Source organism: Hyla sarda, chromosome 2, assembly GCF_029499605.1.
Source record: "Hyla sarda isolate aHylSar1 chromosome 2, aHylSar1.hap1, whole genome shotgun sequence".
NCBI classification, from domain to species: domain Eukaryota; kingdom Metazoa; phylum Chordata; class Amphibia; order Anura; family Hylidae; genus Hyla; species Hyla sarda.
Window position 1 is genome coordinate 234,627,824 of NC_079190.1, and position 13,268 is coordinate 234,641,091.

Sequence of the window (13,268 nt, forward strand, 5' to 3'; positions counted from 1 at the left end):
ACCCGTGGGCGCTGTCCTACTTTCACCCCCGCAAAATGAATGAACTATCAGCCGCAGCGCTGTCCCAACATCGGGGGACTAGTCATGTTACCCGCAGGTGCTGATCTCCTTTTCCTCCTGTGAGCCGCGCTCGAAATAAAGGAGTTGTGAGTGCAGGACGGAGAACGGAAGCTGTCACCTCCCCTGCAAGTGCTGAAAGCAAGTGGGCCACGGACGCTACAGAGCTTCTGATCAGAAGTTCTGTAGCGCCCACGGCCCACTGTCTTTCAGTGCTTGTTGGGGGAGGTGACGGCCACCGTTCTCCGTCCTGCGCCCTTTTGTGCATCCTGGGAGTTGTTGCTAAGCAACAGCAGGAGGCATAGCCTTACCACCTGCTGCTGCACACGCCAAATCCTGCCTGCCGCTGTCTCCACTCCAGGAGCCCTGATGCCGCTACCGAAATTCCCATGGCGTACCTGTACTCCCTGTATCCTTAACGGGTTAATTTTAAAATAAGATAAGACTAGCAATAGCATTCTACAATGTGGTATTTTCTCTTATTGGGTTTAATGTGTTATGGTCAAAAACAAACAAACAAAACTTGAGTCTGGGGGTTTTGGCACAGAGGCCCCTCACTGATCTTTAGAACAAACAAGAAGTGCTCAGCTAGGCGATTCATTCCTCACGATGTCCTTGCTGCAAAAGACAGGCTTCATAGACATAGAAAATCTGTTCTTCCTGTCTCTTTAAGAGAACTCTGGTGAAAAATAACTTATGCCCTTTCCACAGGATAGAGGATAAGTAGCTGATCGCTGGTGGGGGGGCTGACTGCTGGCCCCCCCATGCGATTACCAGGAGGGGACCCTGTGCTTAGTGAGGAGTGTGTGCTGCAGCCGGCACACGCTCTCTTCATTCCTATGGAAGTGCCGAAAAGACTGAGTACAGCTTTCGGACATCATTACAGCTCCCATAGAAATGAATGGAGTATGTGTCGTCTACCGGTAGACTATACGCTCTCCTCACTGATAGCACCGGGGTATCATCATAGTAATTGCAAGGGGGGTGCCAGTGGTTGTACTGTTAAATTAATGTATTCTTTTATCAGAAGATATACAGAACATTGCTATGTCTCCAGCTTATAACTTTGTAGGTATCATTTAAGGTGATCATTGGGTGTTGACATGCTGATGGCTTCTCAGAACATTATGCTCAGTTAAGATTTGCAGGTTTTTAGTTTGTCTAGGGTATGTTCACATGCGGTGGAAAATCTGCAGCTTATGCAGTACACTAAGTGGACAAGATTTTAATAAGTTTCATCCAAGCGCTGTGAAAATTGCCCCCCTGTTTGAATTTGAAATCGGCAGAATGTTAATTTGTTTTTCAATGTATCCCTATTTCTTTACTTCTTTTAAGAAACTATAATAAATATATATATATATATATATATATATATATATATATATATATATATATATATATTACAGAGAGAGAGAGAGAAAGTGTATACAAAAATCATCTCTTATTTTTATTATGGACCATCCATTCTTCAGTTTGTTTTACAAAACAAATTTCTTATATCTACTCTTGGTCACTTGTGTCTAGTATGTTTTATGTATGGTTTTCTTAAATAATAATGCATATTTCTGTGATCTTCTAAATACTTGTCAGAGTAACAATATCACAACCATGATGCTTACGTCATATTTTTTTTTTCTTTTTCTCCTTTAGCTCCAAAATCTGGGAATTAACCCAGCTAATATTGGCTTTAGTACACTTACAATGGAGTCCGACAAGTTTATCTGCATCAGGGAGAAGGTTGGAGAACAAGCCCAAGTAGTTATCATTGATATGAATGACCCCAGCAATCCTATCCGTAGGCCTATATCTGCTGATAATGCAATCATGAATCCTGCCAGCAAAGTCATAGCACTGAAAGGTACTGGTCGCATTTTATTTTTCACTGTCTGTACTAGTCTTGTATTTGAAATGTAAGAGTAAAGCCTAGTAAAGTAAAGCCTAATAGTCTGTTAGTTAGTTTATGAAATCTAAGATTACCAAACTGTAGCTCCTTCCTTACTGTGTAAAATATTGAGAACCTATTCTGGATCTGCTGTCTCACTGTTATTGAAAGTCTGCCAAACATTGGAGCTTATATTGAAAATTGCCTTTGGAGCTTCTTGCACCATACCTAAATGAACAGTTAATGTTTTGATTTCAGTTTTGTATTGCTTGCAGTGAAAAGAAAGCTTTGCTAAAAGGATGTGAAGCTCCTGATTTATCAATCAGCCTGAAACCCTAATTGTCTGTTTTTTTCCGACTGCAACCAATCACAGCTCAACTTTCATATCTTAACAAGCTCTTGTAAAGTGAAAGTTGAGCTATGATTGGTTGCTCTGGGAAAAAAACAATTAGGGTTTCAGGCAGACAGGCTTAAAATGGGCCATTAGCTTCATCTCCTGTGCATCAAGTAAAACCTGTTTTAGGGTGTATTCACACACAGGATCCTGCGCATATTTGATGCACAGGATTTGTAACTGCAGATTAGAAGCTGTACTCATTTAGTTTACATTGAAATCTTCAGCAAAAAATCCTGCCCATAAAATCCTGCTTATCAAATCTGCGTACGTGTGAACGTACCCTTAACAGACTTTTTTTTAAAGGGTGTTTCATCTTTGTTACATACACTGCTCAAAAGAATAAAGGGAACACTTAAACACAATGTAACTCCAAGCCAATCACACTTCTGTGAAATCATACTGTCCACTCAGGAAGCAACACTGATTGACAATCAATTTCACATGCTGTTGTTAAAATGGAACTGACAGCAGGTGGAAATTATAGGCAGTTAGCAAGACACCCCCAATAAAGGAGTGGTTCTGCAGGTGGTGACCACAGAACGCTTCAGTTCCTATGCTTCCTGGCTGATGTTTTGGTCACTTTTGAATCCTGGCGGTGCTTTCGCTCTACTGGTAGCATGATACTGAGTCTACAACCCACACAAGTGACTCAGGTAGTGCAGCTCATCAAGGATGGCACATCAATGCAAGCTGTTACTGTCTCTGTCAGCGTAGTGTCCAGAGCATGGAGGCGCTACCAGGAGACAGGCCAGGACATCAGGAGACATGGAGGAGGGCAAACAACCCAGCAGTAGGACAGCTACCTCAGTGTTTGTGCAAGGAGGAGCACTGCCAGAGCCCTGCAAAATGACCTCCAGCAGGCCACAAATGTGCATGTGTTCACTCAAACTCAGAAACAGACTCCATGAAGGTAGTATGAGGGCCAGACATCCTCAGGTGGGGGTTGTGCTTACAGCCCAACACTGTGCAGGATGTTTGGCATTTGCCAGAGAACACAAAGATTGGCAAATTTGCCACTGTTGCCCTTTGCTCTTCACAGATAAAAGCAGGTTCACACTGAGCACATGTGACAGTCTGGAGACGCCGGGGAAAACGTTCTGCTGCCTGCAACATCCTCCAATCCTCCTTTTGGCAGTGGGCAGTCTTGGTGTGGGGTGGCATTTCTTTGGGGGGCAGCACATCCCTCCATGTGCTTGCCAGAGGTAGTCTGAGATCCTTACACACCTTGTGAGACCATATGCTGGTGTGGTTGGCCTTGGGTTCTAATGCAAGACAGTGCTAGGCCTCATGTGTAATGCTATGGACTGGCCCACCTATTCCCCAGACTTTAATCCGATTGAGCACATCTGGGACATCATGTTTCGCTCCATCCACCAACGCCACGTTGCACCACAGACTGAAGTTGGTGCCACCTCATCAGGAACATGCCCAGGCATTGTAACAGGGAGGTCATACGGGCTCGTGGAGGACACACACACACACACACACACACACACACACACACACACACACACACACTAAACCTCATTTTGACTTGTTTTAAGGACATGAATCAGCCTGTAGTGTGGTTTTCCACTTTGATTTTGAGTGTGACTCCATAAATCTGATTTCCATTGAAAATTTTTGTGTGATTTTGTTGTCAGCTCATTCAAATATGAAAGACGAAAGTATTTCCTACGATTAGTTAATTCAGATCTAGGATGTTTTATCTTAGTGTTCCCTTAATTTTTTTGAGCAGTGTATAAATTTACTATTGCTAGCATATGCCATTACTTGTAGTTGTGACTGGTTTTACCTCACCCATGCTCAAAATGAGGGCAATTTTAGTAGTTAAAAGGGGGCCTGTGAAACAACATTTAGTCCGACTACAGAGCAGATTGATACATAGTTTGTTAGGATAAGATACCATATAACTATTCATCCCTACTCAGTGATTTACAGTTATCTCTAAGGGTGCGTTCACACGCAATTTGTTGTTGAGGATTTTCCGCTGTGTATTTGACAGTGGGCGGGCCCTTCTCGGCTGTCCATAGCAGATTTTCCGCAGCGGAATTTACGCTGTGGAAAATCCGCCGCAGTCCCTACTGACTTCAATGGGGCTTGCGGCAGATTTTCCGCAGCGTAAATTCCTCCGTGGAAAATCTGCTGCGGACAGCCGAGAAGAGCCCGCCCCCTTTCAAATACACAGCGGAAAACCCGCAATAACAAATAGCGTGTGAACGCACCCTAAATATACACCATCCCAGGAAAGTCAGTCACTTACTAGACACTGTCTGGACACCTTGGAGTAAGTTTACATGGGTGGGTTACCTGTGAGTTTACCACTTCAGGCTTGAGATGTTCACAGTGGAATCTCTGCAGCGGATTTTGCGCTGCAGATAACCAACCTGTGTGAACATCCCCTAAGTACTAGTTCCACTGAATCTTTCCCCATTAAATTATATATTAGTCTGCTTAGCTACATGTGGTGTTTTTTCCTCAGTGTTAAAGGTTACCTTTAGAGATGAGCGAACTGGGCTATGGGCAGTCCGGTTTTCAGACAAATTAGCTGGGATGCCTTGTGGAGTCATAGGGTGTGTGTGTGTGTGTGTGTGTATATATATATATATATATAATTTTTATTTTTTTAAACGCTTTTGGCTTAATATCTCCATTAAGCTAGGTGTCTCATTCATAATTTTTCCCTACACAGTAGTTCTCCTGTGTACCTGATGGGCTGGCAGGATGAATGCTGAAATGGCTTGTTTACTTTCCTCCTTTGAATTAGACAACCAGTGATAGAGGATTACATTGCAGACTTGCTATTTGGCTCGATAGAGCTTATAGCTTGTAAGGTCCCATTCACCTTACAGGTCAGGCCCCTATTGCTGGTAAGTCAGGAATCCTTCAAAAAAGATGTTCTGGTGTATATTGCAGTGTATGCATGGAACAGCAGTAGATCTTAGGGACATAGGCAGTTTCATTTTTAAAAACACACTTTGCTTGATGTACATCGAAGAGAAAAAAGACAAGTGCACTCCCCACATTTCTTGCTTCATCTGTGCTGTTTATAGGGATTCATCTGATAACAGACAAAGTGCAGGGGGTGCGACAAAGGAGAGAGGTGTTCACGTGCATTTTGATTGACTTCATCTGCTGAAGCTCCCTTTAAAGTCAATGGGGCTTCATGGCCGCCCGCAGCTTAGGAAGAGCCACAGCGCTGCACGTGTGAGGATTATGCACATGTGTGCATGTCCTAATAGATCAAATGTAATTCGCTAGAGAATTATTTTAGTCTGTTTAACAAATGTATATGTTGTTTGCTGGACACCAAAGGCATAATCTACAGAACAAACATTTTTCCTAATGGAAAATTGTTGAAATGAATCTAAGTGTACATATCATACCTTTTTTGTAACTAGTTTTGCAATCTTTACTTTGCTAAAAACACTATTTTATTGGGCTACCCAAGAGCTGTGGCCTAAGGTCTTCTGGGCCCTAGGGCTGTAACACCTCTGTGCATTGTCTCCCACCCTCCTGCAGCTTGATAGACAGGCTGGGCTCTGTTAGTCAGCGAGCCCAGCTAAAAACCCACTCATGGCCATCTCCTCACATTGCAGTTCTGTTGAGGTCATATATTGAAGCCGTGACCTCTTTGGCAAAACTCACTGTGCATTCACAGTTAACAGGACAGAGCTGTCTTTGGCGACACTTGTGCAGTAAGTGCAACCGGTAAGTGGGCAGCTTTAAAAGCTCACAAATTTTTATTTTTTTTTTAAGTTGCAACTACGCATGTTCAGATTTTTACCTTCACTCGATGTCATAAGCAGAGTCCAGTCTTGTCCCCAACACAGCAAGAGGGTGGAGATACAATGCACAGTGGACACTAACAATAAAGGCATGACATCTATACCTTTTTATTACAATGAAAAGAATAGTGCCACCAGTTCACTTGTGAATTTGTACATGATAGATTTGCTTTAATATATTACCAGTGGAGTTACCGTATATACTACATTGTTACTTGTTTGTTTTTTTGCATTGGACAATGTTATTTACACAGCACTGTAACACATGGATGAGCCTGTTCATCCAGGGGTACAGATGCTCTTTCTAGCTCCGAATTACCCAATAGGGTTTTGACAAGGCTTAAAACGGTCAATTATCTCATACTGAAATATCTATTAAAATTTAAATTTTCTAGTACAGATACTAAATACATTTCTATCTACATGCTTGTGTAGGAAGCACATTAGCACATTCATGTGTGGAAGAGTCTATCAGTAGAACTGTTTATATTGTGAAGAGTCTCTTGCACATACATGTCTGTTATGGCTCCTGGCATCCTATAAAGCTTCAGTAGACGACTATATGTGTGCTAAGCTGCTCAGAGCTGTTTGGCCGAGTCAGCTTCTGAAGGGATGTGGGGAGTGCCTAGTTCAGAGCAGCACCCTCCGCTGACAGCCTATAAGTATTACAGTATCACTTGTTTGTTATATTAAATTAAAATATATTATTTTTTATGAAAATCTGGAAATGTATTTTGAATGTTCACAAATTCAGTTGTATGCTGTAACCTGTCCCCTTTTATTTATTCACTGGCTGTAATGGTGCGGGCAAGAGCAGCACAGGGAATGGTATAGTAGGCAACATCCCCTGCCCCCTGTGAATGTGTCCTTAACTGTATGAAAAGCACTTCTGGTTATTTTATTTAATTTTTTTTCCCCCAATTAAAAATGTTCTTGTTTTTTAAAACTGACTTTTTAAAATTAACAAGTTATTTAATTTTGCATTGCTTTTTGTTACATTTTAATGCTTCTTGTGTTTATGCAGATGGTGAGTTATCTCCTATTACATTGTTTAAGTCATAACCCTGTGTATATATAAAAAGCTTTAGCCATTGTTTCTATGTGGGTTTACTTCTTTGCTTAATACTCTTCAATTTATATAAAAGACAAACATTCACCATTCACCCCCCCCCCCCCAGCTGCCGAATTGAATCAATCTGTATATTAGTGTAAAATTTTAACAAAACCTGTTAAAATATAAAATATATGTAAAATTTACCTTTCACAAATTAAATTTAAACCCTGCAGAAACAGTAAGCTTTTTGTATACACTGGAAAGTGCCTTTTACAATGTCTATTTCATAGTGTTCCCCTTTAGTGTGCTTTATATCCCCCTTTCATATGCTTCACATAATGTGTTTGTTAGAGACCCAAATATTTTCCGACACTCCGTTTCACTTACTGAGGCAAGAAAATCAATTGATGTTGTAATTGTGTAGAAAGACTTGATCCTTTGCTACTTCCCTTTTAGTTAGTGCTTGATGGTTTCTTACACAAGACTTAAACACCTTATTAAAAGGCTGTAATATACTCTGGGTAAGATGCAGCCAATTTCACATACGAAGTGTACAAATATATTTACATTTTTTCATTTCCTAGTTAAAAATGTAATCTTAAGTCCCATGCTTTGTCCAGGAGTGGTACATTCAGAGCTAGGGAGACTATCCTTTCCTCACTGGTTTTCTGGTTGGAGATGGGGATTTCAAAACTTATTTATTTAAATACCACTGCTCTGTGAACAGCATTAGGGCACTCTTTTGGGATTAAAGCATCAATATTTGGGCAGTGGGGGCATCAAAACATTGTGGTGCAGGCCAGGGTTGTAAAAAAATCAGTGGCGTCCTGGGGACCCTACCAATCATATACTGAATGTATTAGCCCCAGGAACCCTACCAATCATATACTGAATGTATTAGCCCCAGGAACCCTACCAATCATATACTGAATGTATTCGCCCCAGGAACCCTACCAATCATATACTGAATGTATTCGCCCCAGGAACCCTACCAATCATATACTGAATGTATTTGCCCCAGGAACCCTACCAATCATATACTGAATGTATTTGCCCCAGGAACCCTACCAATCATATACTGAATGTATTAGCCCCAGGAACCCTACCAACATATACTGAATGTATTCGCCCCAGGAACCCTACCAATCATATACTGAATGTATTTGCCCCAGGAACCCTACCAATCATATACTGAATGTATTCGCCCCAGGAACCTTACCAATCATATACTGAATGTATTCGCCCCAGGAACCCTACCAATCATATACTGAATGTATTAGCCCCAGGAACCCTACCAATCATATACTGAATGTATTAGCCCCAGGAACCCTACCAATCATATACTGAATGTATTAGCCCCAGGAACCCTACCAATCATATACTGAATGTATTAGCCCCAGGAACCCTACCAATCATATACTGAATGTATTAGCCCCAGGAACCCTACCAATCATATACTGAATGTATTAGCCCCAGGAACCCTACCAATCATATACTGAATGTATTAGCCCCAGGAACCCTACCAATCATATACTGAATGTATTAGCCCCAGGAACCCTACCAATCATATACTGAATGTATTAGCCCCAGGAACCCTACCAATCATATACTGAATGTATTAGCCCCAGGAACCCTACCAATCATATACTGAATGTATTAGCCCCAGGAACCCTACCAATCATATACTGAATGTATTAGCCCCAGGAACCCTACCAATCATATACTGAATGTATTAGCCCCAGGAACCCTACCAATCATATACTGAATGTATTAGCCCCAGGAACCCTACCAATCATATACTGAATGTATTCACCCCAGGAACCCTACCAATCATATACTGAATGTATTAGCCCCAGGAACTCTACCAATCATATACTGAATATATTAGCCCCAGGAACCCTACCAATCATATACTGAATGTATTCGCCCCAGGAACCCTACCAATCATATACTGAATGTATTCGCCCCAGGAACCCTACCAATCATATACTGAATGTATTAGCCCCAGGAACTCTACCAATCATATACTGAATGTATTCGCCCCAGGAACCCTACCAATCATATACTGAATGTATTAGCCCCAGGAACCCTACCAATCATATACTGAATGTATTAGCCCCAGGAACCCTACCAATCATATACTGAATGTATTAGCCCCAGGAACTCTACCAATCATATACTGAATGTATTCGCCCCAGGAACCCTACCAATCATATACTGAATGTATTAGCCCCAGGAACCCTACCAATCATATACTGAATGTATTAGCCCCAGGAACCCTACCAATCATATACTGAATGTATTCGCCCCAGGAACCCTACCAATCATATACTGAATGTATTAGCCCCAGGAAACTCCTTTTTAACGGCATCATTTTATAGTGGGAGATGGCTGTAAATGGATTGAAAGGATCAGTTTCAATCCTTAAAATGTATTTTCTATGGGTAGGACAGTGTTCTGACCGTTTTAAAGGGATTATCTGGCATTAGGAAAACTATTTATTTTCAAAAAAATTATGCTCCTTGGCCCCTGCACACATCTGTTATAGCTTTTTATAAAAATCCCTTCTCGACGGGCACTGCTGAAAACATGTCCCATTATCCCTGTTCATGCACTGTCTCGCCACACTCTGTCGATCTCCCTACCTAACCTCGGTGTCATAAACCTGTCCTGTTCCCACCCCATCCATTACCTTCCTAAACCTCTGCTCTGGTAGTCGGACAGAACTGGGACATGCAGGCGAGGTTAAACCTCCGCTGCCACACATCTAATGGAATATGTTTGAGAACTTGTGTAAATTTAGTAGTTTGTGAGTAAAAATGTTTGCCTGAGGCATCCCTTTAAAAGATAAAAAATTTACTTGCCTCCCACACTTAACGGTGGCTTTAGTGACCCCCTCCAGTCCCGCGCTGTGCTCTGCTCAGAAATTGTGATGCCCGGAGTGCCGTCAGAGCCCAGGGTGTCACACTGCCCCTCAGTCAATTACTGGCAGCGGTGATGCCCTGCCTTGGCCAGTGATTGGCTGAGGGGCAGTGTGACACTCCGGGCCCAGACCTCACTCCGGGTGTTGTGATTTCTGAGTGGAAGAGGAGCACTGTCGAGGACTGGAGTGGGTTGCCGGAGCCACCGTTGTAGTGCAGGAAGAAAGTACGTATTTTTTTTTTTTTTAATGCTATTTAAAGTATCCTGTGCATATTTTATGCTGCAGACTTGAAGCGCTGTTCAGTCATTTAGTTTACATTGAGATCTGGAGCTTCAAATCTGGAGCATCAGATATGCGCAGGATGTTGTACATGTGAATACACCCTTAGGGTAGGGTCACACTGAGCAGATACGCAGCGTATTGAGGCTGTGAGAAATCTGCCGAGCACCAGGAAATGCACTGTGTATGTGCTAGGAGCAGACACAGGGCTTTCCCTGCTGCAGCCCTGTGCCTACAATAAGGTTTGGTAACCGGCCACGCGTCAGTTATGCCACTGCGCGTGGCTGGCCTCAGAACCTTATTGCAGACACAGGGCTGGAGCGGAGAAAGCCCTGTGTCTGCTCCTAGCTCATACACTGACAATGCAAGACATCTGCAGAGCAGAGGAAAATACAAATACGCTGCGTATTCACTTAGTGTGACCCTACCCTTAAGATGGAAATTCACTGTAGAGTGTGGCAAGAGTAAAATCAATAGAGGAACATGCTCCAAGTTAGTTTGTATAATTTTTGTCCTTGTTTTTTCTTATGATCATCAATATCAAGTAGCGTTTCTCGTGTGTAGTAATCTCTAGCATAGGAAGCCTTGATGTGTATTGTTTTTTTGAAAAGTCATATACAATAGATAACTCGAAGATGTTTGTAGTTATTTGCATAAATAGTATGTGCAAATGACTTGTCTGTACATTTGCTTTACTATGCATGTGCAGCATGTTAAGTTGGCAAGTAAAGGTACACTGATGTAACATGGGCACTGATCGAATACTTGTACTAGATACGGTAAACTACAAAAAAGAAAAATATCGCCGCCTCTCCGGTGCTTGTGGGGAAAACGATACTCTCCAACCGTAGATAGCAAAGTCCAAATGCAAGGTCCACAGCACCAGTCAGTTTAAAGTTCCCTTTATTCATTTGCATACAAAGGTAAAGTGAAATGTGCAGCAGATATTAGGGATGTCCCGATACTATTTTTTTAAGGCAGAGTACACGTACTGATACCAGTTATGAGTATATTTATTTCAAGTTAGTGCATGTGACTCTGTTGTAAGATTGCCTTTAATAGTAGGTAGTATCCCCTTGTAGGTGGCATAGTTAGATGCAGACATTTGTAGCGACCTCCCCCCCCCCCGCCCTCCTTGTAGCCAGCATAACCTCCTTACCCCCCCCCCCCCCCTTTGTAGCCAGCAGAACCCTCCACTTGCAGACAAATATTTGTGGTCATATTTATGCTTTGGCAATGTCAAATGTATTCATAGGACACTATTTACCTACTGTTATTTTTGCCTCTATCAGGCTCCCAGCCACCAATAAAATAAGTAGTAAGGGGCACGGAAGTTAGAATCCCATCAATCATAATGATGGCATATACTAGACCCTACAGGGTCCTGTAAAATAGAAAAAAAATATATACTTGCCTTCCTTACTGTCACTGTGTGCAGTACATGGAGATCTGTCCACTTAGCCAATCAAGGGCTGAGGCATAAACTGCTGCAGCCACTGATTGGCTGAGAAGGCAGGTCCTTGTGCCAACACCAAAACAAGGAATTGCAGCACAGCAGGGAAGAGGAGGAACGTATGATTTTTCTATTTTACATGACCCGGAGCCATAATCTCTACAAAAAATTACTCTAGAATGGCCCTTTTGAAGACTACATAACTGTGTTTATTCTGAGCACCTTCAAATTTTGTCATGACACTCCTGTTTTACTATTCTGTTTAAAAAATATATGAAATGCTACAGTGTTACTAAAAAAGTTATTTTGGTACTGAAGGATTAAATGTAATGGTAAAATACTCGTGTCAGGGTAGCAAGAGTATCCTTCACATGGTGTATAGTTTGAGAAGCCTTTGCTGGATTTGCTGAATCTGGGAGGAGTCCAGGAATCGGGACTTGAATAATTCATGCAATACTTCAACAGATCCTCTCAGCTATCTATCACATGCTACCCTGAAATGGTGGTGTGGTTGGTACTACAGGCTTGCTACATTTGGCTTTGTGTAGGTGTCATATTATGACTTCCACTGTGACATAGATGGCATTTTTTCCCCTTGGCGTCTAGAAGCTTATTCTTTTATTGTTGCATTCTATTATGTTGCATTAGTGCTTTAAGTAATGTAGATTATGCATTTCAGTTGGTTCACAATGTTAAATCCTTACAGGTTTATGTATTTACTAGAGAACACATCTTATGTGAATGTTTTAAAATGTTTCCTGCTTGAAATGATTTTCATTAAAGGACATCTATTTATCTTTATAAACCATGCAACCCTATAGAATAAGCAAAGAAATTCAAAAATGAGTTGGAGACGTATTGATAGATACATAAGTAACATAAAATAACTTACCATTTTGTGTGGAGTAGGCCTTCCATCTAGGTGCTCCATAAGGTAGACTGAAACATTGAACTTGGCGTGTAGGCATGCTTAGCATTTGTTGCAGTATTTTAAGTAAAAAGCAGATAATATGCAAGGCTGCCTTCTCAATACATACTGATATTATGTCATACTAACAACTCAATGGAGGGGCATCACAATTTTATTTTTTTTAATATACATATAAAAGCTGGCAAATATGTGCACTTGCATACCACTTGAATCAACCAAACAAAATAGAACAAAACAATACCATGTTCATTTTATCTACACTCCCCTGTGACCATCTAAAGACAGAGGGACCCCAAAGTAAGCAACTGAATAGTATTCTGTCCCATAAGTCAAAGGAGGTATATATCTGTGTGTGTGGATAGAGAGGATAGATAGAGGGAGAGAGATGTGGATAGAGATATACAACTAGGTGTGTGTATAGATAGATTATGGGAGAGATTTATCAAAACCTGTCCAGAGGAAAAGCTGCTGAGTTGCCCATAGCAACCAATCAGATCGCTTCTT

At 41.6% G+C, this 13,268-nt stretch overlaps 1 protein-coding gene across 5 annotated transcripts in view; it reads left to right on the top strand.

Annotated features, from left to right (window-relative positions):
• The window catches only part of CLTC (clathrin heavy chain), a 105,701-nt gene that overhangs the window by 24,677 nt on the left and 67,756 nt on the right, over positions 1–13,268 (top strand). For all 5 annotated transcript variants that reach the window (XM_056556662.1, XM_056556664.1, XM_056556661.1 and 2 more), the window contains exon 2: positions 1,708–1,915. In XM_056556662.1, the coding sequence (XP_056412637.1) occupies positions 1,708–1,915 (208 nt within the window). The remainder of the gene's footprint in view (positions 1–1,707; positions 1,916–13,268) is intronic.